The sequence below is a fragment of the Pristiophorus japonicus genome, chromosome 1, assembly GCF_044704955.1.
Source record: "Pristiophorus japonicus isolate sPriJap1 chromosome 1, sPriJap1.hap1, whole genome shotgun sequence".
NCBI classification, from domain to species: Eukaryota; Metazoa; Chordata; class Chondrichthyes; family Pristiophoridae; genus Pristiophorus; species Pristiophorus japonicus.
In genome coordinates, this window is record NC_091977.1 from 121,940,356 (window position 1) to 121,967,015 (window position 26,660).

Genomic DNA, 26,660 nt, shown 5'->3' on the forward strand with positions numbered 1-26,660 from the left:
ATCGTCTCGGTACAAACACAGGTGCAGGTGAGTTAGTTGGGCCTTCGCTGGGCTGCTGCGCAGCTGGTCTTGCTGGGCTGCTGGGGATGATGAGTTCAGCTTCGTGGTTATTCGTGATGTCGGTTGCCACTTATGTGTGTATCGGAGGGTCGAGTTGGTGGTGTCCTCTTCAGGTTGCTCGTGGCTGTCTGTGAATCACAGTTTAGTTTGGTCCAAATGCTTTCTGCAAGTTAGTCCATTTGCAAGTTTGACGTCAAACACTCATAAGAACATAAGAACATAAGAATTAGGAACAGGAGTAGGCCATCTAGCCCCTCGAGTCTGCTCCGCCATTCAACAAGATCATGGCTGATCTGGCCGTGGACTCAGCTCCACTTACCCGCCCGCTCCCCGTAGCCCTTAATTCCCTTATTGTTTAAAAATCTAACTATCTGTGATTTGAATACATTCAATGAGCTAGCCTCAACTGCTTCCTTGGGCAGAGAATTCCACAGAGTCATAACCTTCTGGGAGAAGAAATTCCTTCTCAACTCGGTTTTAAATTGGCTCCCCCATATTTTGAGGCTGTGCGCCCTAGTTCTAGTCTCCCCGACCAGTGGAAACAACCTCTCTGCCTCTATCTTGTCTATCCCTTTCATTATTTTAAATATTTCGATAAGATCACCCCTCATCCGTCTGAACTCCAACGAGTAAAGACCCAGTCTACTCAATCTATCATCATAAGGGAACCCCCTCACCTCCGGAATCAGCCTAGTGAATCGTCTCTGTACCCCCTCCAAAGCTAGTATATCCTTCCTTAAGAAAGGTGACCAAAACTGCACGCAGTACTCCAGGTGCGGCCTCACCAATACCCTGTACAGTTGCAGCAGGACCTCCCTGCTTTTGTACTCCATCCCTCTCGCAATGAAGGCCAACATTCCATTCGCCTTCCTGATTACCTGCTGCACCTGCAAACTAACTTTTTGGGATTCACGCACAAGGACCCCCAGGTCCCTCTGCACCGTAGCATGTTGTAATTTCTCCCCATTCAAATAATATTCCCGTTTACTGTTTTTTTTTCCAAGGTGGATGACCTCACATTTTTCGACATTGTACTCCATCTGCCAAACCTTAGCCCATTCGCTTAACCTATCTAAATCTCTTTGCAGCCTCTCTGTGTCCTCTACACAACCTGCTTTCCCACTAATCTTTGCGTCATCTGCAAATTTTGTTACATTACACTCTGCCCCTCTTCCAGGTCACCTAAGTATATTGTAAACAGTTGTGGTCCCAGCACCGATCCCTGTGGCACACCACTAACCACCGATTTCCAACCCGAAAAGGACCCATTTATCCTGACTGTCTGCTTTCTGTTAGCTAGCCAATTCTCTATCCATGCTAATACATTTCCTCTGACTCCGTGTACCTTTATCTTCTGCAGTAACATTTTGTGTGGCACCTTATCGAATGCCTTTTGGAAATCTAAATACACCACATCCATCGGTACACCTCTATCCACCATGCTCGTTATATCCTCAAAGAATTCCAGTAAATTAGTTAAACATGATTTCCCCTTCATGAATCCATGTTGCGTCTGCTTGATTGCACTATTCCTATGTAGATGTTCAGCTATTTCTTCCTTAATGATAGCTTCAAGCACTTTCCCCACTACAGATGTTAAACTAACCGGCCTATAGTTACCTGCCTTTTGTCTGCCCCCTTTTTTTAAACAGAGGCGTTACATTAGCTGCTTTCCAATCCTCTGGTACCTCCCAAGAGTCCAGAGAATTTTGGTAGATTATAACGAATGCATCTGCTATAACTTCCGCCATCTCTTTTAATACCCTGGGATGCATTTCATCAGGGCCAGGGGACTTGTCTACCTTGAGTCCTATTAGCCTGTCCAGCAGTACCCCCTAGTGATAGTGATTATCTCAAGGTCCTCCCTTCCCACATTCCCGTGACCAGCAATTTTTGGCATGGTTTTTGTGTCTTCCACTGTGAAGACCGAAGCAAAATAATTGTTTAAGGTCTCAGCCATTTCCACATTTCCCATTATTAAATCCCCCTTCTCATCTTCTAAGAGACCAACATTTACTTTAGTCACTCGTTTCCGTTTTATATATCGGTAAAAGCTTTTACTATCTGTTTTTATGTTTGGGGGCCTATAACTACGCCCACCAGTGACTTTTTCCCCTTACTATCTCTAATCTCCACCCACAATGATTCAACATTTTGTTCATTAAAGCCAATATCGTCTCTCACAACTGCCCTGATATCATCCTTTATTAACAGAGCTACCCCACCTCCTTTCCCTTCTTGTCTATCTTTCCGAATTTAAGATACCCCTGTATGTTTAATTCCCAGTCTTGGCCACCCTGCAACCACGTTTCTGTAATGGCCACCAAATTATACCCATTTGTAATGATTTGTGCCATCAACTCATTTATTTTATTTCGAATGCTGCGTGCGTTTAGGTAGAGTGTTTTAATACTAGTTTTTAAACCATGATTTTTAGTTTTGACTCTACTCCCTTCTTTGGCTACGGTAGTGCCAGCAAGCCATTTTGGACCATGTCCATAGTTGAGTACAAATGCAGGGTCATTGACTTCCTAATCGCGTGACAAATTTGCGCGATCATGGTACATGCTGTGTCGTTACTGCCTGCCTTCGACATGATCATGGAAATCAGGGTTGACTAGCAAGAGCCTTGTTTTGAGCGCCCTTTTCATGAGCAGTTCGGCAGGGGGATCCCCGGTGAGCGAGTGGGGACTGGTGCAGTAGCTGAGCAGGACTCGGGACAGGCCGGTCTGCAGGGAGCCTTCCGACACGCGTTTCAAGCTTTGCTTGATGGTTTGGACTGCCCGTTCTACCTGGCCGTTAGATGCGGGCTTGAACGAGGCAGATGTGACGTGCTTGATCCCATTGCTGGTCATAAATTCCTTGAATTCAGCGATGGTGAAGCACGGCCCATTGTCGCTGACAAGAACAGTAGGCAAGCCGTGTGTGGCAAACATGGCTCGTAGGCTTTCGATGGTGGCAGTGGATGTGCTTACAGATATTATTACACACTCAATCCATTTTGCATAAGCATCCACAGCAACCAAAAACATTTTGCCTAGAAACGGGCCAGCAAAGTCAACGTGGATCCTAGACCACGGTTTGGAGGGCTATGACCACAAACTTAGCGGTGCCTCCCTGGGTGCATTGCTCAGTTGAGAGCAAGTGTTGCATTGGCGCACGCAAGATTCCAAATCTGAGTCGATGCCGGGCCACCACACATGGGATCTGGCTATAGCTTTCATCATTACTATGCATGGGTGGGTACTGTGTAGGTCGCATATGAAGGTTTCCCTGCCTTTCTTAGGCAAAACCATGCGATTACCCCACAAAAGACAGTCTGCCTGTATGGACATTTCGTCTTTGTGCCGCTGGAACGGCTTGATCTCTTCATGCATCTCCGCTGGGATGCTGGACCAGTTCTCATGGAGGACACAGTTTTTTTTTACAAGGGATAGTTAAGGATCCTGGCTGGTCTAGGTCCTGATCTGGCGGGCCGTAACGGGTGACTTTTTGTTTTCAAATGCATTTATCACCAAGAGCAAGTCTGCAAGCTGTGCCATTTCCACCCCAGTGGTGGGCAATGGTAGCCGACTGAGAGCATCAGCGCAGTTCTCTGTGCCTGGCCTGCGGCGAATTACATAGTTATATGCAGACAGCGTAAGCGCCCATCTTTGGATGCGAGCAGAGGCATTGGTATTAATACCTTTGCTCTCTGAGAATAGCGATATGAGCGGCTTATGAGCAGTTTCTAACTCTAACTTAAGCCCAAACAGATACTGGTACATTTTTTTCACCCAGTAAACACATGCCAGAGCTTCTTTTTCAATCATGCTGTCAGCCCTTTCGGCCTTGGACAAACTCCTGGATACATAAGCGACTGGTTGCAATGTTCCCGATTTGTTTGCTTGTTGTAATACAAACCCGACCCCGTACGAAGATGCATCGCAAGCTAGCAGTAAACATGAGTCATACAGAACAAGCAGTTTGTTGGTGCATAACAGATTTCTGGCTTTCTCAAAAGCTGTCTCTTGTGATTTCCCCCATACCTAGTCACCTCCCTTGCGTAGCAACACGTGTAGAGGTTCTAGCAAGGTGCTTAACCTGGGTAGGAAATTACGAAAATAATTGAGGAGTCCCAAGAATGACCGCAGCTCCGTCATATTCTGTGGTCTCGGCGCGTTCTTGATGGCCTCTGTCTTGGCGTTGGTGGGTCTGATGCCGTCTGGCGCGATTCTTCTCCCTAAGAACTCGACCTCTGGCGCCAGGAAAACACACTTCGAGCATTTCAACCTGAGTCCCACACGATCTAGCTGACTTACAACCTCTTCCAGGTTCTGAAAATGTTTTCGATGGTGTCCCAACCTGTGATCAATATGCCGTCCTGGAAAACCATGGTGTGCGGAACCGACTTTAACAGACTCTCTATGTTCCTTTGAAAAATAGCCGTGGCTGATCGAATCCCAAACGGGCATCTATTGTAGATGAACAGACCTTTGTGCGTGTTGATGCAGGTGAGGCCTTTCGAAGATTCCGCCAGCTCCTGCGTCATATAGGCTGAGGTCAGGTCCAACTTGATGAACATCTTCCCTCCTGCCAGCGTCGCAAATAGGTCATCTGCCTTGGGTAGCGGGTACTGGTCCTTGAAACATAGAAACATAGAAAATAGGTGCAGGAGTAGGCCATTTGGCCCTTCGAGCCTGCACCGCCATTCAATATGATCATGGCTGATCATGCATTTCAGTACCCCATTCCTGCTTTCTCTCCATACCCCTTGATCCCTTTAGCTGTGAGGGCCATATCTAACTCCCTTTTGAATATATCCAACAAACTGGCCCCAACAACTTTCTGTGGTAGAGAATTCCACATGCCCACAACTCTCTGAGTGAAGAAGTTTCTCCTTATCTCGGTCCTAAATGGCTTACCCCTTGTCCTTAGACTGTGACCCCTGGTTCTGAACTTCCCCAACAATGTCCTGCAGCGAAAATTGGTTAATCGTTACTTTATAGTCTCCACAAATCCTGACCATGCCATTGCCCTTGAGAACCAGAACAATCGGACTGGCCCACTTGTTGAACTCAACCGGTGCGATGATGCCCTCTCGTTGATGCCCTGTCCGGCTCGATCTCCACTTTCTCTCGCATCATGTATGTCACCGCATGTGCCTTGTGGTGGATGGGTCGTGTACCAGGAACCAAGTGGATCTGCACCTTTGCCCAGAGAAATTTCCGATGCCTGGCTCAAAGAACGACGGGAATTTGCTCAAAACCTGGGCACATGAAGCGTCATCGATAGACGAAAGCGCTCAGATGTCGTCCCAGTTCCAGCGGATTTTTCCCAGCCAGCTTCTGCCGAACAGTGTGGGGCCATCTCCTGGTACAATCCATTGTGGTAGTTCGTGCACCGCTCCATCATAGGAGACTTTTACTGCTGCATTGCCAATTATAGGGATCAGCTCTTTAGTGTAAGTTCTCAGCTTGGTATGAATAGGGCTCAGCATGGGCCTTTGTGGCTTGTTGCACCACAACCTCTCGAAGACCTTTTTGCTCATGATAGACTGACTTGCACCCGTGTCCAATTCCATGGACACTGGAATTCCGTTCACTTCAACTTTTAACGTGATCGGTAGACATTTCGTGGTGAAGGTGTAAACGCTGTACACTTCTGCCTCCTCGGTTTGAGTCTCTCGTTCAGCTTGATCTGCCATGGATCGGTCTTCCTCTGCAATGTGGTGGTTTGCAGGGTTTGCAGCTCGTCTGCACATTCACCGGAGGCATCCCATTGTTCCACAGCCTTTGCATGCATAGTGTTTGAAGTGGCATTGATGGGCTCGATGATCACCTCCGCAGCGCCAACAAGGTGCTAATTGCCTCGCATTCACACTTGATGGCGGACTCTGAGTCATCTGAGGTCGTGCAGCTGCAGGTGTGTACATTCTGCCATATGCCTTCCTGCCTGAAAATGACATTACTTTGTGTATGGTACTTGCCAATGCATCTTTATGCTGTGAAATTTGTTTAGTGTTATCGCTGGTGGACATAAATGCCTGGGCTATCGTTATGGCTTTGCTCAGGTTTGGTGTTTCAACAGTCAATAGTTTGCGAAGGATAACCTCATGGCCAATGCCAAGCACAAAAAAGTCTATTAGCATTTACTCCAGGAATCCACCGAATTCGCAATGTCCTGCAAGGCGCCTTAGTTCGGCGACGTAGCTCGCCACTTTCTGGCCTTCAGACTGTTGACATGTATAAAATCGATACCTTACCATCAGAACGCTCTCCTTTTGATTTAGGTGCTCCCGGACCAGCGTACACAGTTCTTCATACGATTTGGTAGTTGGTTTCACCGGAGCAAGAAGATTCTTCATGAAGCCATAGATGGTGACGGTGAGGAGGATCGCCCTTCGTTTGGCAACATTCTTATTCCCTTCCAGCTCGTTAGCCATGAAGTATTGGTCGAGTCGCTCCATGAAGGCTTCCCAATTGTCACCTTCTGAGCATTTCTCCAGGATACCAACAGTTCTCTGCATTTTTGTGTGATGGTTCGTTATCTGTTACTTGTTGGCAGTTGTTATGTCTCAAATAAAACAATGTGACTGAGTAGTGCAGACTTGAGTAAGTGTGATCTTTGTCTCTTTATTCTGACTCCAGAGTCCTGGCACAGCATGGGAGGCCTGCTTATATGCAGTGCTCCCAAGGGATGCTGGGATGCCTTGGGACTCCAACCGATGAGCCCTCTGGTGACGGTAGAATGCTGGTTACAAGGTGTTGCATACATAACAGTGAACATCTTAAAAACATTTTTTTTATAGCGACTTATGTGGATGGGGTCCCCTGAAGGTGTTCCGGTGATTTTCTTTTACCTTTGTGATGTTTTTACTTTTCAGGTCTTCCGCCCTCCCTGGGCCCGACTCCATCCTTGGCAGCACTTGGGCAGCAGGCTCCTTTGCCGTCGAAATTCAGAGCTCCCATCTGCTGCTGCCCAGATTAATGGTGCAAGCCGTTATTTTGCCACTGGGCGATACTGCCGCCTCTTTTAGAGGAATCTTTCAGGCAAAGTACCGCCCGGTCTCTCGCCGTCCATCGGCGGTCCTTTGGGCGACAAATGGGCAGGCCTTGCAGCTCATGAAAACCGGAGCCCAGGACTATCCGCTCTGCAACTGGCTGATGACTCCCCTCGGCAACCACAACACTTGTGCCCAGCACTCATAAAATGAAAGCCATACTGCCACCAGGAACATCATTGAGTAGACCATCGGGCTACTGAAGCAACGGTTCCGCTGCCTTGACCGCTTGGGAGGAGCCCTCCAGTACTCAGCAGAGCGGGTGTCTCATTTCATGATGGTCTGCTATAAGCTTCTCAACTTGGCCATCCTGAGGGATTATGGGACCACCTCAGGAAGAGGATGAGGGAGAGGAGGAGGACAAGGAGGATGAGGAGGAAGGGAGGAGGCAGGCAGACATCCTCTTTCGGGCTATCGGTGAACGCTTCATCAGACTCCAGTGAATGAAACCTCAGATTCCCATTGCTCACCACATCTCTATTAACCACATCTCCATCATACCATTTCTATGTCACAGAATATCACAGCGTCCTCCTGGGTGCAATGCTAAAAGGAGAGCCACCATAAAACAAATATTCCAAACAAAATTATTAACTTTATCAACAATCAATTCACACATACGATACCAACTAATCACCCTTGTGAAATCCCTTAGTGCCTGTCATTCAGGTGCCCTTTCCTGATCTAGTGCTCCTATGTAGTGCTCCCCAGTGCCTGCAGCATGGCTGGTGCAAGGCTGTTGAGTTTCCATGGGGGAGACTTCAGATGGCCTTGCAGGATGACCTTGACCAGCTGTGGACCTAGAAGGCCTGGTTGTAGACAGCACCTCCTCGGCATGGACTGCAGCAGTCTGGGCTGGCTGGCTGATGGGCAGTGGTAAGGGCAATGATGGAGTGGCAGTGGTGGGAGTAGGAATGTTGCCATCCTAAGAGAGGACATCAGGGTCCTGCCCCACTGACCCACTGCCACTCCCCCAGGGCAGCATATCAGCATTTCTAGCAATCTGGTGGAGGACAGATTGCCGGCCTGCTAAGACACCCTGCAAGCCCCGGTAAACCCAACCATGATGGCAGTAGTCTGAGCTTGGGTGGACGCAAGCTGAGTCTGCATGAGAACAGTCTGATCTTGTGGGGCAGCAGGCCGGGACTGCAGGACAGCGGTCTGCGCTTCTGCTGCAGCACTAAGATGATGAGTCGCTTCCGCCTGTGCTACAATGGCAGCTGTGACATCGCCCATCACATGCAGCATCAAGGCTGCATCCACAAGGTCTCTCTGGGAGTTTGCCATCATTTCCAGCCTGGAAATCATGGGCTCCAAGCTCTGCGCAAAGCCCCAGCCAATGTTGGAGGTGGAGTCCACCATACTCCTTGACATTGCCAAGAGGTTCACTGGCAGGCTTGCCATTGCACCTAGTAATTAGTTGTGCATGCCCATCACCCTTCTTCTGAAGGCCACCCTATCGATGTCCTCATCTGAGTCCTGTATAGCAGAACTTGTGCGCGAACTTGCCCTCCGGGGAGATGGCCCCAGAGCTTCCCTTACTCCCTGGCCTTGCGGCAGTCCACTCGTGCCCAGTGCCTCACTCTGTGCAGATCCCATTTCTACACTAGCCTTTAAATTACGTGCAGTGCCAGTTTCTGAGCTGGTGTCTGCGAGTAACAAATGCGGTGATGCTGTGGCTTCTTTCCCCCCTTGCTCTCCTCCAGCACCTCGGGGACAGGCTGGGATGGTGTTTGGTCTTGATTATCTGAAAGCAGAAAGGCACAAGGGTCGGGTTATGTTGAGGGGACTGGGCGTGTGTGGGGACGGGGGGGCGGGGGGTTGCGGTGCGATGGTAAGCAAAATATGCATGCATGCAGCATCAGCAGCCTGTAAGTGAGAAGAGATTGTGGCAAGAGGGTGAAGTGGGATGTGAGAAGAAGGATTAGGAATGAGCATACTTTTGTTGTCCCTAAGGGCTTCAACCTCGTCCGTTGCCACGGCTTCCATGAGCTCCAGCCCAATGATGTCCAGCACTCGCTCATCCAGTTAGCTCAGGGCCTATATGGCAGCTTGCCTCTGCCTGTCTGCCGCTGCTCCCGGTGATTATATGCCACCTTGGCCTACAAGAGAAAGGGAAGTGTATGAATGAGTGTGGTGCAATGTGTTTGGGTGATGTGCCTGCCATTGTTGAATAGTTGTCAGTGTGTGCAAGGTGTGCATTGTGGGGGTGAGTGTCACAACAGCAGTAAGGTTGTGAGAGTGAAGTGAAGCTCTGATTGTGAGTTATGAGTGATAGTAAGTATAGATTGTTGGTAAGTGAGTGATGGGGGTATGATGCATTGAGCAATGTGTGAGATTTGAGGTGCAGATGGTGGCATATGACATTTGCTGAAGTCTTCATTCACCTTGACCTTCCATGTGAGGCCATTAAACTTCTTGCAGCATTTTATGGAGGACCCAGGTCCACACTGGTGTCTGTCACGTAATTGTCTATCTCCTGCCACAGTCTTCTGGACGTATGGGCTGATGGCTTCCTGCTGGCTGGCAGGAAAGGACAGCCTGCCTCCTCTCCACAGCCACCAGCAGTGCCTTCAGAGGCATATCTGAGAATCTTCTTGCTCTGTCCCTGTGCTGAGGCTCAGCCATCTCTTTAAAGTAGCGTCTGCTTCCAAGTGGAATGCTGTATCAATGCACCTTCCCTTTAAGTAGTGGATAAAACTTAGGCCAAACAACTGAGAATTAGACTGCACCCGATATTGACCCACCAGTTGAGAGGTAAACCAATGAGCAGTGGACTTAGCACTGAGATCAGCACTATAATCATCTTAATGAGGACTGAGCACGAATTTTGCATGCTCCTTGGACCAGTTTGACCCGGTGCAGCTTAATAGCACCAGGCCATGACACCACCTGCTTTCGGGCCATAGAATGTTACAGCCCAGAAGGAGGCCCTTTGGTCCATTGTCCCTGTGCTGGCTCTTTGAAAGGATTATCCAACTCGGCCTACTCTTTCCCCATAATTTTGCAAATGTTTATTTTTTAAGGATATTTCCAATTCCCTTTTGAACGTTACTATTTCATCTGCCTCCATCAACCTTTCAAGCAGTGCATTCCAGATCGTAACCTCTCTCCTCATCTTCTCTCTGGTACTTTTGCCAGATAATTGAGAAACCTTAATTCTTAAGGTACAGGGATTATTTTCACTGGAACAGGGATTGATAAGAGGAGGCTCAATAAAGATTTTGAAAAAGATGAAGGTTTTTGACAGAGCGAATAGGGAAAGGAAATTTCCTCCTGTTGTGAAGTCAGTGATGAGGGGTCATCAATTTAAAATTATGACTTCAGAGAGTGAGAAGAGAGATTAGGAGAAATTTCCTTATGCAGGATGAGGGAATGCTTTGCTGCAAGGATTAGTTGAGGCAAGATTATTGCATTATTAAAAGGCAAAAATTGCATACAAATGTTAAGCATTGGAGAGTGAGCAAGGAAATGGGATGAATTTTGGATTGCTGAATGGTCTCCTCTGTGCTGTAAACTCCAGTTAATGGCCAGTTGTGCATATCTGGATAGTGTGGGCCTATTGCCTTCAATTCTCCATTCATTATAGACCATAACTCCCGGGCAGCACATTCACAGTTTCCAGATACGTGCGGCTGGCAGGTGCTATTCCCTGCTGGGAGCGCGAGAACACAGTCGGCCCTTGCATGTAGATCATAATATTTTAAGAGTTAGACTCTATTTGAATTTAATAAGATTTCTTCTATAGATAATTTTAAAAGTGTTTTAAATAAAGCACAGACCTAATATTCAGCCATTATTCAAACACTTAACAGTGACATACACGGTTTCATTTATCACAGAAAATTGTATCCTGGCTTGGAAGATGAATTAATATTAATGATCCAGAAGACCTTTAATTTTGGACAGAAACAATCAGATCATTTATTTAAAATTCTTATGGAATGTATGGAGCACAGAGAATCGGTGAGTATGTTCGAGTCAGCATTGAAAATACAGAAAATAATAAAAAAATTTTCAAAGACCCCATGAGGCTGTTCAGTGGCAGTTTATTGATACATGCAGTAGATCAATTGTGTTAAAGTAAGACTTCAGTTCATACTTTTTTGGGTGGGTGTGCTGAAGTTTGTCATCATTAATATAAGGTCACTGACGGTGAATGGAATATTTTTCCAGCTTGATATTGATGCCATGTTTATTTTGCTGATTCACTTCAGGAAGGAGAGACTTTATGACACCTCAGGCAACCGATGCTGTGGAATCTGCTCTGTATGTTCCACAGGGTGAATTCCACAACCCTAGGAGTAGGAAGTAAATAATTACACATATACAAACTTGTCCATGCATAGTTGTTTGAAAGAATTAATCTGTGAGTGCAGGATCTTCTCTGAAGACTTATGGTTTGCAAATCAACACCGATGGCCTGTACCGGCAGAGTGAGCATTCAACTTGTATGCATCCGGATAAGGTGCCAGCCTGTATTTTAATGGTACTCTCTATATCTGCTTCTGGGTCAAGTCTATAATCCTCCTGTTCTTTGAAATTTTTTCAAAGTCCGACAGGAAATGTATCATGATGGGGGCGGGCCTTAGATTCAAAGCCAGGCTGACTAGCTGAAAATGGATCGGTCGGGGCCTCCGTCGCTGTCAATCAGTGGTGGAGTCGTGGTGACGTCACAGTGCGTATACGCGTGCACGCTCTCTCCCCTCTGTTAAAGGGGAGAGATTCTATCATTTTTTAACTTTGGCCACTGGGCCACCAGGGAGGGTTTTGGCCGGGCCAGTGGCCTGGTACCCAAGAGGTGGTGCCAGGCTCCCTGATAGCGGCCCGGCCGAACCTGGGGGCAGTATTTTACTGGCCGATCAACAAGTCGGCTGGCAAAATTGTTTTCATTGCAGCTGCGGCAGTGGGCCATCCCCTTTAATGGCTGCCATGCTGCCGGGCCGCACTCAGTGTGGAGATGGTGCACTGGCAGAAAAACCTGTCGGGGAATCGACGGATTAAGGTGAAAATCGATGGGTACTTTTATTGCTTTTTTATTGTTTCTATTGGCGGGCAACTACTTGGGCGGGATGGAGTCCAAGTCGAAAAATCCCCGACCTGAATTTAGATCGGATTGGCCTGCTGACCCCAAAGTGACAGCCATTCGATTTTTAGGAATGGCCACCGCAAACGGGCATTAACGGGTCTCTTTGAGACCCTGAATTTTGGCCCCTATGCCTTCAAGGGAGGAAAGAAGAAAATTGGTAATAAAAGGAGGGAGAAGAAATGGGGGGAAAACAAAATAGCTACAAAATGTGAAAGAAAATAAAGTGGTTTAGATAAAACTTGTAGATTAAGATTGTGCGTGAATGTATGTGGAAGGATAACAGCTCCATTTTCTCTTGTGAACACAGATTACAATTTTTGATGCAGACTCAGAAGAACAGCAGGACATTGACTTGGCAATATTAACTGCTCTCCTCAAAGGTAGTCAGTCCCATGTTAAATAATTATAGCTTCCTTTACAGGAATCTTAATTTCATAATGTTCTAAAATAATATCAGTTTTTGTTTCTAAAGGTACAAATACTTCTGCATCAGATCAGCTAAGTTTGGCACTGGCATGGGACAGAGTGGACATTGCTAAGAAAAACATTTTGGTTTATGGACAACACTGGAAGGTATTCAATATTTTAATAATATATTCAGCATTAAAATCTGAAAGACACTTTTGATAATTTATATTTAATAAAACACCTGTACTCTTAAATTTGATCTCTTGCCGTAACTTTGGCAGGACACTGGCAGAGCCGCTGGGGAAAAGGCGGAGACTCGGTTGGATAAATACTTGAAGGAGAACAATTTGCAGGGTTATGGTGAAAGAGCAGGAGAGTCGGACTACTTGAATAGCTCTTTCAAAGAGACACGATGGGCCGAATGGCTGCCTTCTGTGCTGTAAGATTCTATGGGGGAATTTTAACCCCAAAAACAGGAGGGTTGGGGTTGGGTGAGAGGTTAAAGAACTAAAAATATGAGTCCCGTTCCCCAAACCACCTCCAACCCGCCCACCTCGGGTTTTAATGGAGGCGGGACAGGGGCGGCAGCCAACCCTTTCGCAGGAGGCAGGTTGGCACTTTAAATATTATAATGAGGCTCCATGCCTCATGGTGATCAACCAGTTTAAATTTAGGGTTTTTCGGGCCTCGGGGAACCCGCCAGCTAAAGGAAGGCAAGGACGGCTGGATCCAGGAGGTAAGTGTCTTTCCACTTGCCGGCTGGATCCAATGTTCCTGCCTCACCAACTCCCTGCGATTGGACACCTCTTAACCCTTCCAATCCCCCCCCCCGCCCCCAGGCCTACGATCTGCCTTCAGCCTTCCGACCTCCCCCCTCCGGCCTCCGATCACCCTCTGGCCTTCTGACCTGCCCCCACCTCCAGCCCCCAATTCCCATCCGACCTCCTCCCTCTGGCCTGTGATCCCCTTCTGGCCTCCGATCCCCCTCCCGATTGCTGCAGGATTATCCGCCCGGCAGCTGGCCAGCCTCTCCATCTGGCTGGCTGCGGGCAGGAGTCAGTGATTTGAAATGCTAATCAGGCCCTGCCATTAAATTCGACAGAGCCTGTGAGAAACCTATTCTCCCCAGTTTCCCGACCGCTTTCTAGACCCCTTCCCCACTCCCTCTCGGCCTCTAAATTAAAATTCTGTCCTATGGTTCTCCAAATCTATACATTATAAAATCCGCATGCCCTGTCACCTTTCTATGATTCTACGATAATCTGGTACTGAGTAACTGCTGCATTGTTGGAGTTGCCACCTTTCAGTTGAGATGTTAAACCAAGGCCTTGCCTACCTGTTCAAGTGGAGGTTGAAGGTCACATGAACTTTGCAAAGAAGAACAGGGAGTTGTCCTGGCAACCTTCTTCCCTCGACCATTGTCACCAATAGCAGATTAACTGGTCATTCATCTTATTATGGGACCTTTCTGTGTGCAAAATAGTCCTTTATTCTCCTACATAACAACAGTAACTGCAATTCAGCAGTAATTGTATATGATGTGCTTTGGGACATCCTGAGAGATGTGATGCGACGCTTATAATTGGGTGATATCAGAAAGGATGGGTAACATTTAATACAGAATTGAGATACTTTTTACGAATGCTAGGTTGAAAGTGCATTAAAAAGAAGTCTCCAAGCACACAATTAGTGTAACATTCCTATTCAAAGTAGCACACCTGCAAAATCTAAAATATCCAATTTTCTGTAAAAAGCATTCAATGGTAAGAAAATGTCTTGATGCTGAGGTCTCCTGAGTACAGCCTGTACTATACTAATTGAGCAGCTCCCAGACTTTGCGGAAGTCTATAACGTACAGGTAAAAATCACACCATGGATCAGTGGTTTTTGTTTAGCTGCCTCCGAGGTTATACTTGTACAATGAGTACCCTCTGGAAGAGATCTGAGCAGCTGGTGTGTTCAGTAAATAGTAGCTGTTTTTTCAAAAATAATATTTTGCTGTGTTTGTTGATTTCATATTTCTGCACAGAAAGGAAAATTCAGTTTTTGCAACCTGTTACTTTTAGCTCTGATGTGCCAAACCTCTCTGGCAATTTTAACCACGATCTGTGAAGTGTTTTTGTCTCCTCTCCTTCCTACCCACCTACTGAACTGATTAAAGTTGATTCCTCGACAATTTGTGTTGTGAAAATCAAAAGGACTTATTAAATTATGGGGATCCCTGAAGTAACTGTGAGTTCAATTTTTCCCCAACATTTTCTCCTCCTCTCAAGAAAATGCTGACTGTAGCCAGATACATTTCCACAAGTGTCAAGAACCCTTGGGCTGGATTTTCAGCTTTTCTGTTTTCGGGGCGATAATAGTGGTGGGGCAGGAAAGTTAGCGGCATATAGTGGGAATAGTTTGTGTTTTAGTCTGTAAGTTTGGGCATCTGGGCCCTGCGCCGGGGGGCACAGCGCAAAGGGAGGCCTTGTATACCTCTCGTGGCACAAGGATGGGAAATTCCCGAGCTAAAGAGCTGGGGCGTGTGCACTCCGAAAGAGGCCTGGGGTGGGTGGGGACTTAAAAAAAATACATAAAAACATTCCTAAATCATTGCCCACACCACCGCAACACAAATCACGCAAAAAATTAAAACAAAAAGCACTCGTACTTACTTTTGTAGTACTTTACTTTCCTCTTCTCTGGCAGCATGGCTGAACCGCTCTGATTTCCTAGGTGGTCATTGTGGGCGCACTTCCGGGCGGACGGGTTGGGCTGGAGCTCAAACTCTCGCCAATGTCGCAACCAGGGGCGTCGCACACCCGGCGCAGCTCTTCCCGGCGGTGCTGTTCAGCGCCGCTGCAAAACCCGACCAGAGGATCGCGACGGGGCGCTGGAGACCTCACTGCCGCGATTCATGCTGCTCCGAGGTGAAACCTGGAGTACAAAGGACTGGAAAATCCAGCCCCAAATTCTTCATTTTGAGCTGCATTTTCATGTGTTTTCTATTTGTCGTGAAAAAGGTAGAGGTGGGCATAAAGTGTTATACTGTGTCTACCTTTCCACTAAAAATAGTGAGCAGAGGAGTTAATGCTGAACTTACATGGATGATTGGTTAGGCTACAATTGGAATATTGTGTCCAGTTTTTGGTGCCTTGCTTTACAGAAGATGTCAAGGCCACGGAAATAATGCACCAAGATGACACCAGGGATGAGTACCTTTAGTTATGAGAAGAGACGAGAGAAATTGGGACTCTGTTTATTGAAATACACACCCCAGTCCGCCAGTGGATGTCAGAGCGGCCCACAACCACTCCGACACGGGGACCCATCCCTCCTCAGGAAGCCAACATGTTTTTTTACTTGCCTAGGTAAGGCTTGGGGCCTTTCCAAGGGCCTTAATGGTACTCATGCCAGATCTCAGCTGGCAAGAGCTCCATTCAGGCCTTATAAGGGTGCACTGGGTGCCATTCCTGGGGCAGCCTGGCAATTTCCCCAGGCTTGCTCTGTTTTCCAATTTCCTCAGTGTACATGAGGTGGAATCTTGGCAGAACAAATTCCAACCCATAATGGGCGGTGAAACAGAAAAGGTCCAACAAGATAAATTCAGAATTATTTTTCTGGGTCTGCTTTCCATAAGAATACTGTGGACTGTGGTCGGTCCTCTCTTCCCCCTCTCCTCCCTTCCCATCCCCTCCCCTCCCTCCTCCCTTGGTGCTATCTGTTTACCGACTAGCTCGAACTCCTGACCGACCCAGAGTCGATGTGCTGTGGATTCCTATTAGGGCTGTGCAGCTTGCCGGCGGCATGATACTGAGCTCTGGTGCCCGAAATGGCTCGGGTTTCCCACCGGCGTTCTGTCCATTGCCCACCCGTTCCATGCTTGCAGTTAAGTCTACTCTTATGAGGTAACTCAGTAAGCATTACTGAAGTACCAATAGGGCCAATAGCTTTCCAATTACAATCACCATCACTTGTAGCCCAGTAGAGAGCAAAAGAAAGCTTGTGACTATTGGAAACTTGAAACAAAAACAGAAGATGCTGAAAGGCTGAGCAGATTGATCAGATGCTGAAGAGAAGGAGAGGTTAACATTTCAAGTGTGACCTAATTTTCCTTTTCAGATCCTGATCAACCTGCTCTGCTTTTCAGAATTTTCACTTGTCCTGCTAACATAATTAACAAGCATATAATGCACATCATATTTACTAATTACCGTGTCCCGACTGGAGCTATATGATAGGCTTGCTTTCATAAAGCAAGTCGATGGTTTTAATTGGAATCTGTTAAGGTATAATTCACGGATTTAGAGTTATATTGAGAGATTCAAACCTTACACCATGTGCTTTATTTGATTGTGGTGTAGGTGGGGTCCCTGGAGCAGGCCATGCTTGATGCTCTGGTAATGGATCGGGTGGACTTTGTGAGACTACTGATCGAGAATGGAGTGAGCATGCACCGCTTTCTCACCATCTCCAGGCTTGAGGAACTCTACAACACGGTCTGCACACCATTTACATCCTTTAAATTCACATAGCTTGGTTTCACTGTGAACAAAAAGATTTATTTGCAGAGCATTGCCACAACAGAAGGCTGGTAGGGATACCAGAGGCTGCTGTACGCACATGGCTGCCCCAACCAGATGCTTTTGTACACTTGCTCGCTCAAGATCATTCTCAGTCTTGAAATAAGTATTTTAAAAACTACCTGATTCAGTAGTTCTCAAACTGTCACCTCCCTCTAGCTAAAGATACTGGTAATATACATCTGTTAAAAAAAACATCCTCACTCCTCCTTCACCTCTGTTTTTTTTTCTCTCACTGTCTCCATTATTCATGTATTTCTCATTTTTCCCCTCACACTCCTGTCTCTCCTAATTTATTTCTCAACTCCCTTACTTTTGTCTCCCTCTCCTCCCTCATTTCTCTTCTCTTTCACTTTTTACTTTCCCTTGTTCTTCTCTTTCTTACCCTTCCTCCTTTTTGCCTCTTCAACAGTTTTCTTTACACTGTACTTCCTCCAGTGGTGATTAGCAGGGGGAAGATACAAAAGCTGGATGGGTTCCTTAACCAGCCAGGGAACAGGATGTCAAAGCAAAAGTCACAAGGAGCAGGTAATTGTCAAGCTTGCTCCCGCTACATGTGAGTCGGCAGTGTCCTGACTGAGGTGTGGTGATCACAGTAGTGTTGCAGAGTGATTGTTAAATATCACTTAGAGGTAGAGCCACGGGGCTGAGAGGAGCGATTAAAATAAACATGGTGAGTTGGTACAACGCATCCTATAGACAGTATATGCTACAGCCACAGTGCACCAGTGGTGGTGGGGATGGATATTGAGTCCAATGGCAGCAGCGCGATTAGGTGAACTGCTCAGTTCTGGTTGGTGTCTAACTGCTGGAGTGTTGTTGTGGCTGCACCCATCCAAGCGAGTGGTGAGTGTTCCATCACACTCCTGACTTGGACCTAGTGGATAGTGGAGAAGCAGAGTACTCTGTTTGATCCCTGGACTGTGCTGAGGCTATGGCTAATCTTTAATATTATTTTTTTTATCTGAATTTTCATTGAAAATATACTGATTTATCAATGATTTACTCCACAGAAACAAGGTCCGGTTAATCTTCTGTTGCACCACCTGGTTCGAGACATGAAGCAGGTAACATTGGATACAGAGTTAAAACAATGACTGTGCAGTGCTAGCAGTGTTGTGACATTGCTGTCAGACTGATTCTCAATTCTATAGAGATCTACTAATCAAGTGTGGATGCCATAGTTATATGTGTTAAAGGAATGTGGTCATGTAAACCCTCTCAGCAATTCATGTCCTTAGTGGTCAGCACTATCCTCCTAGAATGACCTTCCTTCCTCCTTTGTTGTGAGAAAACTAGACAACTAGCTACGTGTATTGATAGGAACATAGGAAACGGAGTACGCCATTCAGCCTGTTCCACCATTCAATTAGATCATGGCTGATCTGTATCTTAACTTCATCTCCCTGCCTTGGTTCCATAATCCTTAATAATCTCGTCTAACAAAAATATTATCAGTCTCAGTTTTGAAATTTTCAATTGACCTAGCCTCAACAACTTTTTAGGGGGGAGAGTTCCAGATTTCCACTGCCTTTTGCGTGACATCACCCCTGAATGGCCTAGCTCTAATTTTAAGGTTATGCTCCCTTGATCTGGATTCCCCCACCAGAGGAAATAGTTTATCTCTGTCGTGATACACAGTATAGGTGATCAGCCTAACTATATACAGAGAGTGGCTTTTTGGTTTCTGTATCTTTTGGGCCCCCAAAAGAAATGCTGAAACCATGCTCCTTTATACACCATATTTTGGCTACATAAAAGGAAAATCATAGAATCATAGAAATTTACAGCACAGAAGGAGATCATTTGGCCCATTGTGTTTGTGCCGGCCGACAAAGAGCTATCCAGCCTATTCCCACTTTCCAGCTCTTGGTCTGTAACCTTGTAAGTTATGGCACTTCATAGATAAGACTTTATGATGTATCTATTCCGAAATCTTTTGAAGATGGACTATTCATGTAAACACCTGTAGATGCAAATGAAGTATAATGTAGATAAATGTGAGGTTATCCACTTTGGTGGTAAAAACAGAGAGACAGACTATTATCTGAATGGTGACAGATTAGGAAAAGGGGAGGTGCATCGAGACCTGGGTGTCATGGTACATCAGTCATTGAAGGTTGGCATGCAGGCACAGCAGGCGGTTAAGAAAGCAAATGGCATGTTGGCCTTCATAGCGAGGGGATTTGAGTACAGGGGCAGGGAGGTGTTACTACAGTTGTACAGGGCCTTGGTGAGGCCACACCTGGAGTATTGTGTACAGTTTTGGTCTCCGAACTTGAGGAAGGACATTCTTGCTATTGAGGGAGTACAGTGAAGGTTCACCAGACTGATTACCGGGATGGTGGGACTGACATATCAAGAAAGACTGGATCAACTGGGCTTGTATTCACTGGAGTTCAGAAGAATGAGAGGGGATCCCATAGAAACGTTTAAAATTCTGATGGGTTTAGACAGGTTAGATGCAGGAAGAATGTTCCCAATGTTGGGGAAGTCCAGAACCAGGGGTCACAGTCTAAGGATAAGAGGTAAGCCATTTAGGACCGAAATGAGGAGAAACTTCTTCACCCAGAGAGTGGTGAACCTGTGGAATTCTCTACCACAGAAAGTTGTTGAGGCCAATTCACTAAATATATTCAAAAAGGAGTTAGATGTAGTCCTTATTACTAGGGGGATCAAGGGGTATGGCGAGAAAGCAGGAAAGGGGTACTGAAGTTGCATGTTCAGCCATGAACTCATTGAATGGCGGTGCAGGCTCGAAGGGCCGAATGGCCTACTCCTGCACCTATTTTCTATGTTTCAATGTTTCTATGTTTACTCAGAAGCTACTTCCCCATACACATGATTTCTTGATGTGACAGTTACTAACATCTTTGAAGAATAAGCTTTATCATCTGTTATCTTTTCATACTATAGCTAATGGATAACTACTACTCCTGTTTATTACCCAAGCTATGTTTATTATCCTAAAGTTATACTTTAATCACGCATAGCTGACATCATTACCATCATATATTTCTTTGCACAAGCACTTTAAATATCAGAAGACAAGTTGTGCATTCTCCTCACGACATCTCACACTCATCCTGTTTATATTGGAAAGTCTATTGCTCCATGATACAAAGAAGTTTGACTGTTAACCTTTAAATCCCCAAGATGTCCAACATACATCTCTCTAGGATGTCCAACAGCACGCTGCACTGATCCTAGGTAGGGTCTAGACTGTGGGCAGAGGACATGGGAACTCCCGATTTAGGGAGTTTCCACTCCTAGTCCCAGCTCCCTTGGCAACAATGACTTTGCAGGGGAAGGCAGAAGGTCCATCCCACAAGGCTGTACAGGAAACTTTGCCCTGCTGCCCGAACCTGATGTATGCAGGTCATGCAGAGTTTGTGGCTGTACCAGTGGATTCTGCTGAAATTCTGGTGGAGTCTGCAGGCACCGTTGTGCATTTTCAGTCCCAGTATGCCATCTCTGCTTCAATGATTGTCTGTAGAAATTAAACTGAAATGACTCACATCAGTAGGGAATGATATGATTGAAGAGAATTTACAGCAGAAATAAAGTGATGCAGATTTTATTGAGAATTTTAATGCAAGCTTCTGTTTCTAGAGCAACCTTCCTCCTGGTTACAAGGTTACTTTGATTGATATTGGTTTGGTGATGGAATACCTGGTCGGAGGTGCATACCGAAGCAGCTACACACGGAAATCCTTCAGACTCCTGTATAACAACCTCTACAGACAGCACAAGGTAAGGAACAGGCTGACTGCTCTAGTGCCCTTGAGCGGATAGTTCTATTGCTGTATTGGTGATTGTCATCTATTATTTACGACATCACTAACACACACATTACACAGGATAGCTCTTACTGGAAACTGTCATCATGTGACCTTGTCACATGACCCTTTCATTATAATATATCAGGAGTTGCGTTACCACAGTATGCACTAGGTGGAGCAGTAGTCCACTAGGGGTAGCTCTATACTACAGTGGTATCACATTGGATCATTAATCACTGTTAAGTTACCTTAAACACTTTCTTTTGATAAATGTGGATCTGTCGGTTCTGGGATAGAAGAAAGTGGAATAAGTCAGTGTTATTAAGATTATACCTGCAACCATAATTTATTGGGATTTGACCTAACCATTTCCCCCCACTTTATTTGGGGGAAGGCAGGATTTCTTGAGCGTAGGTAATATTCACACTGACTTTCTGCCATGTTGTAGATGACAGTCGAGGTGTGTCAGCTTGTCTTAACCTATAGCACTCTTGCCTCTGGGTCAGTGGGTTATAGGTATGAGCCACATAACCCGGTTTGACTGTATAATATAAGCTGACACTCCAGTGCAATAGTGAGAGATTGCTACATTGTCAGCAGTGACATACTTCAGATGATAGATTTTTGGATATTAAGAGAATCAAAGGATATGGGAACAGTGCAGGAAAGTGGAGTTGAGGTCGAAGATCAGCCATTACCTCATTGAATGGCGGAGCAGGCTCGAGGGTTCGAATGGCCTACTCCTACTCCTAATTCTTATGTTCTTAGGAGGTGTTAAACTGATCTGCATATTTCAGGAGGATGTTAATGAATCAATGGTATGTTCAAATTAGAGCAGTTCTTCGGATGTCCGTGTAAATATTCCCCCTCAATCAACACCAAAAATAAAACCGATTAACTGGTCACCTATCCAGTGTTGTGTGTAGGTAATTGCTAGCACAGAATGTTGCTGTGTTTTCCTGCACAACACTCACTGTACTTCAAGAATAATTCATTGTCTGAAGCACTTTGAGCCATTTCAAATTATTGGACTGGATTTTCAGCTTTTATGATTTCGGGGCGGTAATGACGGTGGGGCGGTCCTGATATCGCCTGGAAAAGTTTGCGTCCTCGTCTGCAACATTCGACAAAAAATGAGGTTCCATGATCAGGGGCGCAAAAATCAGGTGTTACACAAGGACGTTCTTGCACCCCAGCCGAAAATCGCAATGTGATAAAAGTTCAACATTTCGTGCATGTGCAGACACGTTCCAATCCTCCCGGGCACATGTAGTACTTTAGGGTGCGATGGTTTCCTTCATACATGGTAGATGACCCAGTCCACTTCAAACACAGCGGGAGAAATGGTGCAGCAAGAGGGCGGGGAGTGTGCAAAGCAATTCTCTCCGGCGGCTGCTGAGACCTTAGTGCAGGCCATTGAGTGGAGGTGGCCTGCACTCCATCTGGTTGGGGGAAGGAGGCCTGTGCCCAGCATCTTTAGGCGAATTTGAAGAGAGATTGCCCAGGGGGTGTCAGTGGTAGACACGGTGGCCAGAACTGGCACTCAGTGCCACAAGAAATTCAACGACCTCATGAGGGTCATCAGGGTGAGTACCCTTCAAATTTATGTCAGCCTGCTATGCTTGCAAGATCAATGTCTCTCACAATGCTAAGTCTTTGATGGAGCTGCCCTTCTCAATGTGTTACAGGCCATGGTGTGGGTTGTTCAATCCAGCAGAAAGCTGGAGGCTTACCTCTCAAACCATTGCCTCTGCAGGGAGGGATGCACATACCCTCTTGTCCCCTAATCATTGTCAACCATCCTCGCACTCCAATCCCACTGTTGATATGCATTTTCCAAGCATCACCCTGAGCCACTATGCTATCTACCTCTCACCTCCGCCCACTCTTTGAAAAGCCTCAGTCAACAGCCACACAGATTGAACTGAAGACATTTTCACATCTACACAGTAGCAGCTGTTGAACTATGGAAGGCACATGTGGCACAAGAGGAGGTGGACCCTTTCTGAACCCTCCTTCTTGCTCTTATTGCAGGCGAAGCTCTCCCATAATAGAAGGGAGCAACATCGAACATGAGGTAAACAGCTGGAGCTGCTGGAGCTCACTGAGGTCGAGCAGCGAGTGTCGACACTCATGTGCACCCCAGTTCGCACAGTGGCCGGGGGCGATGCCGAGCCCCCCTTCGGGTAGTGAGGGTACGTGAATGGAACTTGCAATTGATGTGACTTCCTCGGCACCTAATATGAACTGGCCTAGCCCCTTTACATATACATCTCCAATGCCACCTCCCTGCTATCACCCTGCCCCCTCCCCTGCTGCTAACCACACATCTGTTGTATTCTGCTTATAGATAACCAGTCATAAGTGCGCCAGCCTTCCTGTGAGCCATCTAACACTGGCCACGGGGAGATGATGAGTGGGGGGGATGATAGTTTGCTGTCTGAGCGTCAGACCCCACCAGACATACCGCCTGGGGACACAACATCGGGGGACAAAGGCGACTTCCAGAAGTTTGAGGACTCAGAGGTTCCTGGCTCCAGTGGTGTACAGCAATGATGAGCAGGAGGGGAAGCTCGGAGGCCAGTTCCCCAGAGGGTGAGTCAGTGCAGTAGTCCTGGCAATGCCCAGGGAGAACACGGAAATGCACCGTGAGCTCATGAGCATCGACAAACTTGCTGCGAGTGTTGCGGAGGCTGCCCCACGCATTGTCCCTGCATCTGTGGCCTCCAGTGAGGCCATCCTTGCTCACTCACAGAGGCAGGTGGGCTCCAGCACTGACAGTGGCATTCCAGAGTGTGTGGCGCGTGCCATGGGTGAGGGTGCAGAGGCGATCACATCGCAGACACAAGCCAAGCTCCAGCTTGGTGATGTCATGCGGTCGCTGACTGCTGCCATCAGCTCTTTCTTCCCCACTGTCCAATGGGGAAGTGACAGTGCCAAAGCAGGCCAGCAAGTTGTGGTGACATATCATGCTCCGAATGCTGAGGCCCAGTCCCGTGTGAGTGTTATTGGTACCCAGGAAATAGAAGGTTGGCAGCATTTTGGCTCCCACCACTGACTCTCCCACCATGCATCTTACGCGGTCCACTCCCGAGCCATCAGAGAGTGCTTCAGCCGATGCTGCAGCGCAGCAGTCACAGGTGGGCCTTCCAGGCTAAGAGCTGGCCCAGGGCATCCTCCTTGGCCATCTGCACTGTCTGTCCCACGAACACAGCAGCCCTCAAGCTGCCTTGCTGGAGGCATTGAGGCCTCATTGAGGAGGAGCAGCGGGCATGGAAGGGAATGAAGGGAAGGGGTGGGAAAGCAAAGGGCAAGTCCCTTTAAGGATGTGAGAATGTTGTGTAGATGCCCTCACGTATTGTGATGATGCTTGTAAATAGTTCAGTCGAAGTAATCAAATGCATTGTTCTTGAGTGCCTTGCTGTTTATTGCATGGTTTTGTTTTGTTGGGGGGGGGGGTTACTTTGTGGGAGTAAATTTTCAACTTGACCGTTTGCCATTGGTGTCATGTGTATCATTCCAAAGTTCACTGGATATGTACCTTTATGGTGGCACATAGCATGGCCAGTTTTAGCTTCAACCCTTAGCTTCCTCCATTCAAGCAAACTGGTCCAATATGAGCTGGCGACCTGCGGCTCTTGATCCGGCAGCATCTCCACGCGGCATCCCCTGTGGATGGGGTAGCTGTCCAATCGGGGCCTCACCAGGGTCCTCTTCACCATACTCCTCCTCCTCCTGCGGTGGGCCTGCAATCCCCACGGGCAATACCTGGCCCCTCATGATGGCCAAGTTGTGCAGCATGCAGCAATGAATTCGGAGACCTGTTGAGAGGAGTATCGAAGGCTGCCTCCAGAGTGGTCCAGGCAATGGAAGCGCTGCTTGAGCACCCCAATTGTCTGTTTGATGATGTTGCAGGTGGCTGCATGGCTCTCATTGTAGCGCTCTTTGGCTTCTGTGGTGGGGTTGCGGAGGGAGGTCATGAGCCAGGTGGTTAGGCCGTATCCTTTGTCTCCGAGTAGCCAGCTGCACCCTTCCCTTTATCGCTGAAACATTCGTGAGACACTGCTCTCACTCGAGATGAAAGCATCACGTGTGCTCCCTGGATAGCGGGCATTCACTGCGAGGATGCATTGAGTGTGGTCGCACACCAGCTGGATGTTTAGGGAATGGTATCCCTTTTGGTTTCTGAATACCTCTGCATTGTGGAACGGCGCTTGCAAGGCCCCTTGAACCCTCGGGAAGCCCGCAATTCTGCCAAACCAAAATGCTCGCTCATTCTGGCTGTCCCTGCTCATTGGGAACTTTACGAAGTCCATTCTGAGGGCATACAGAGCCTTTGCGACGTGCCGAATGCAGCAATGTCTAGCGTATTGAGATATTCTGCATATGTCCCCTGCTGCTGCCTGGAAGGAGCTGGAGGCATAGAAGGCCAGCGCCATAGTCATCTTCACTGCGACGGGCAGCACAGTCCTATTGGTGCTCGTAGGCTGTAGGTCTTCCTGTAGCAAATGGCATATCTCTGTCAGCACTTCTTTCGGAAGCGCAGCCTTCTCACACACTGCTCCTCGGTGAGCTGGATTTATGAGTGTGGTTCCTATAAACCCGTGGGGGGTAAGCCCCCCTTCTTCTGATGTCTTCTGCCTCTCCTCATCCATGGGCCGACATGGCCAAGAGCCCTACTTCTAGCTTGATGCCGCCTGGCAATAGCATGGAGCATGATACACTGGTGAACTAGTAATGCCCCCACTAAATTCTCTCACTGAAGGTGTAAGGACACTGCAATGGAAGATAAAACAGCCGTTTTCAAGTCTGAGCTTCACGTAGCATGCTGTGTGCAAACGTTGCAGTCAATGTGACCTGCGATGTAGGCTCTTCCTCCCTCCATTTAAATACGCCACCAATATTGCCTGCTGCATCGTGAGAACGCCCGTTTTTTCAGGCATTTCCTGGGGCGGGCATATAATGAGGCGTTAGGGCTTAATTTTGCATCCGGGGCTCTAGCAGAGCTTTGCACGACGATTGATGTCATGATCTCAATGAAACTAGAGGGCAATGGTAAGTTTTTGCGCTGCCACAAGCCATGAGCTGAATTTGCTGACTGGGCAGTAAAAGCTGGATGCTCGCTGTAACGCCTAGAAACAGCCTTTATTATTATTATGCAAGTCATATTTGAGTATAATTGCTACAATAATCTGCTATAGGATTAACATGCTGGGAAATCATTTGAATATTTTCTTTATTCATTGCATGATAGGAAAATGTGTCTATCAATGAGCCCAGATATTGCTCCTAGTTTAGAGATGAATCTTGTAATGATGATTTCATTTGAGTATTGGATTCCACTATTATGAACTGTATCTCCCCCTCCAATTTTTGTATCTTTATGTACGTTTGTTGTTCTCTGGCACTTTTATTTTTAAAAATGGAATACGTTAGCCTGATTCTCCCTCATTGAGGCAGTTAATTTGACTAACTCCGCTAACTGATCAGTATGTCTCCGGCCCAACGAGAAAGGAGGCATTGCTGGATCTGGTTCTAGGGAATGCGATAGGTCAATTGAAGCAAGTGTCGGTCGGTGAACATTTAGGGAACAGTGATAATAGTATCATACGGTTTAGATTAGCTACAGAAAAGGACAGGGAGCAATCTAGAGTAAAAATACTTACATTTCAGTGGGATGAAAATGGATCTGTGCCGAGTAAATTGGAATCAAA

At 46.9% G+C, this 26,660-nt stretch overlaps 1 protein-coding gene across 1 annotated transcript in view; it reads left to right on the plus strand.

Annotated features, from left to right (window-relative positions):
* Positions 1 to 26,660, plus strand: part of trpm6 (transient receptor potential cation channel, subfamily M, member 6) — a 238,131-nt gene that overhangs the window by 38,727 nt on the left and 172,744 nt on the right. The window contains exons 10-15 of the mRNA XM_070867525.1: positions 10,945 to 11,068; positions 12,499 to 12,571; positions 12,664 to 12,764; positions 16,946 to 17,080; positions 18,178 to 18,231; positions 20,777 to 20,917. Coding sequence (XP_070723626.1) covers positions 10,945 to 11,068; positions 12,499 to 12,571; positions 12,664 to 12,764; positions 16,946 to 17,080; positions 18,178 to 18,231; positions 20,777 to 20,917 — 628 coding nt within the window. The remainder of the gene's footprint in view (positions 1 to 10,944; positions 11,069 to 12,498; positions 12,572 to 12,663; positions 12,765 to 16,945; positions 17,081 to 18,177; positions 18,232 to 20,776; positions 20,918 to 26,660) is intronic.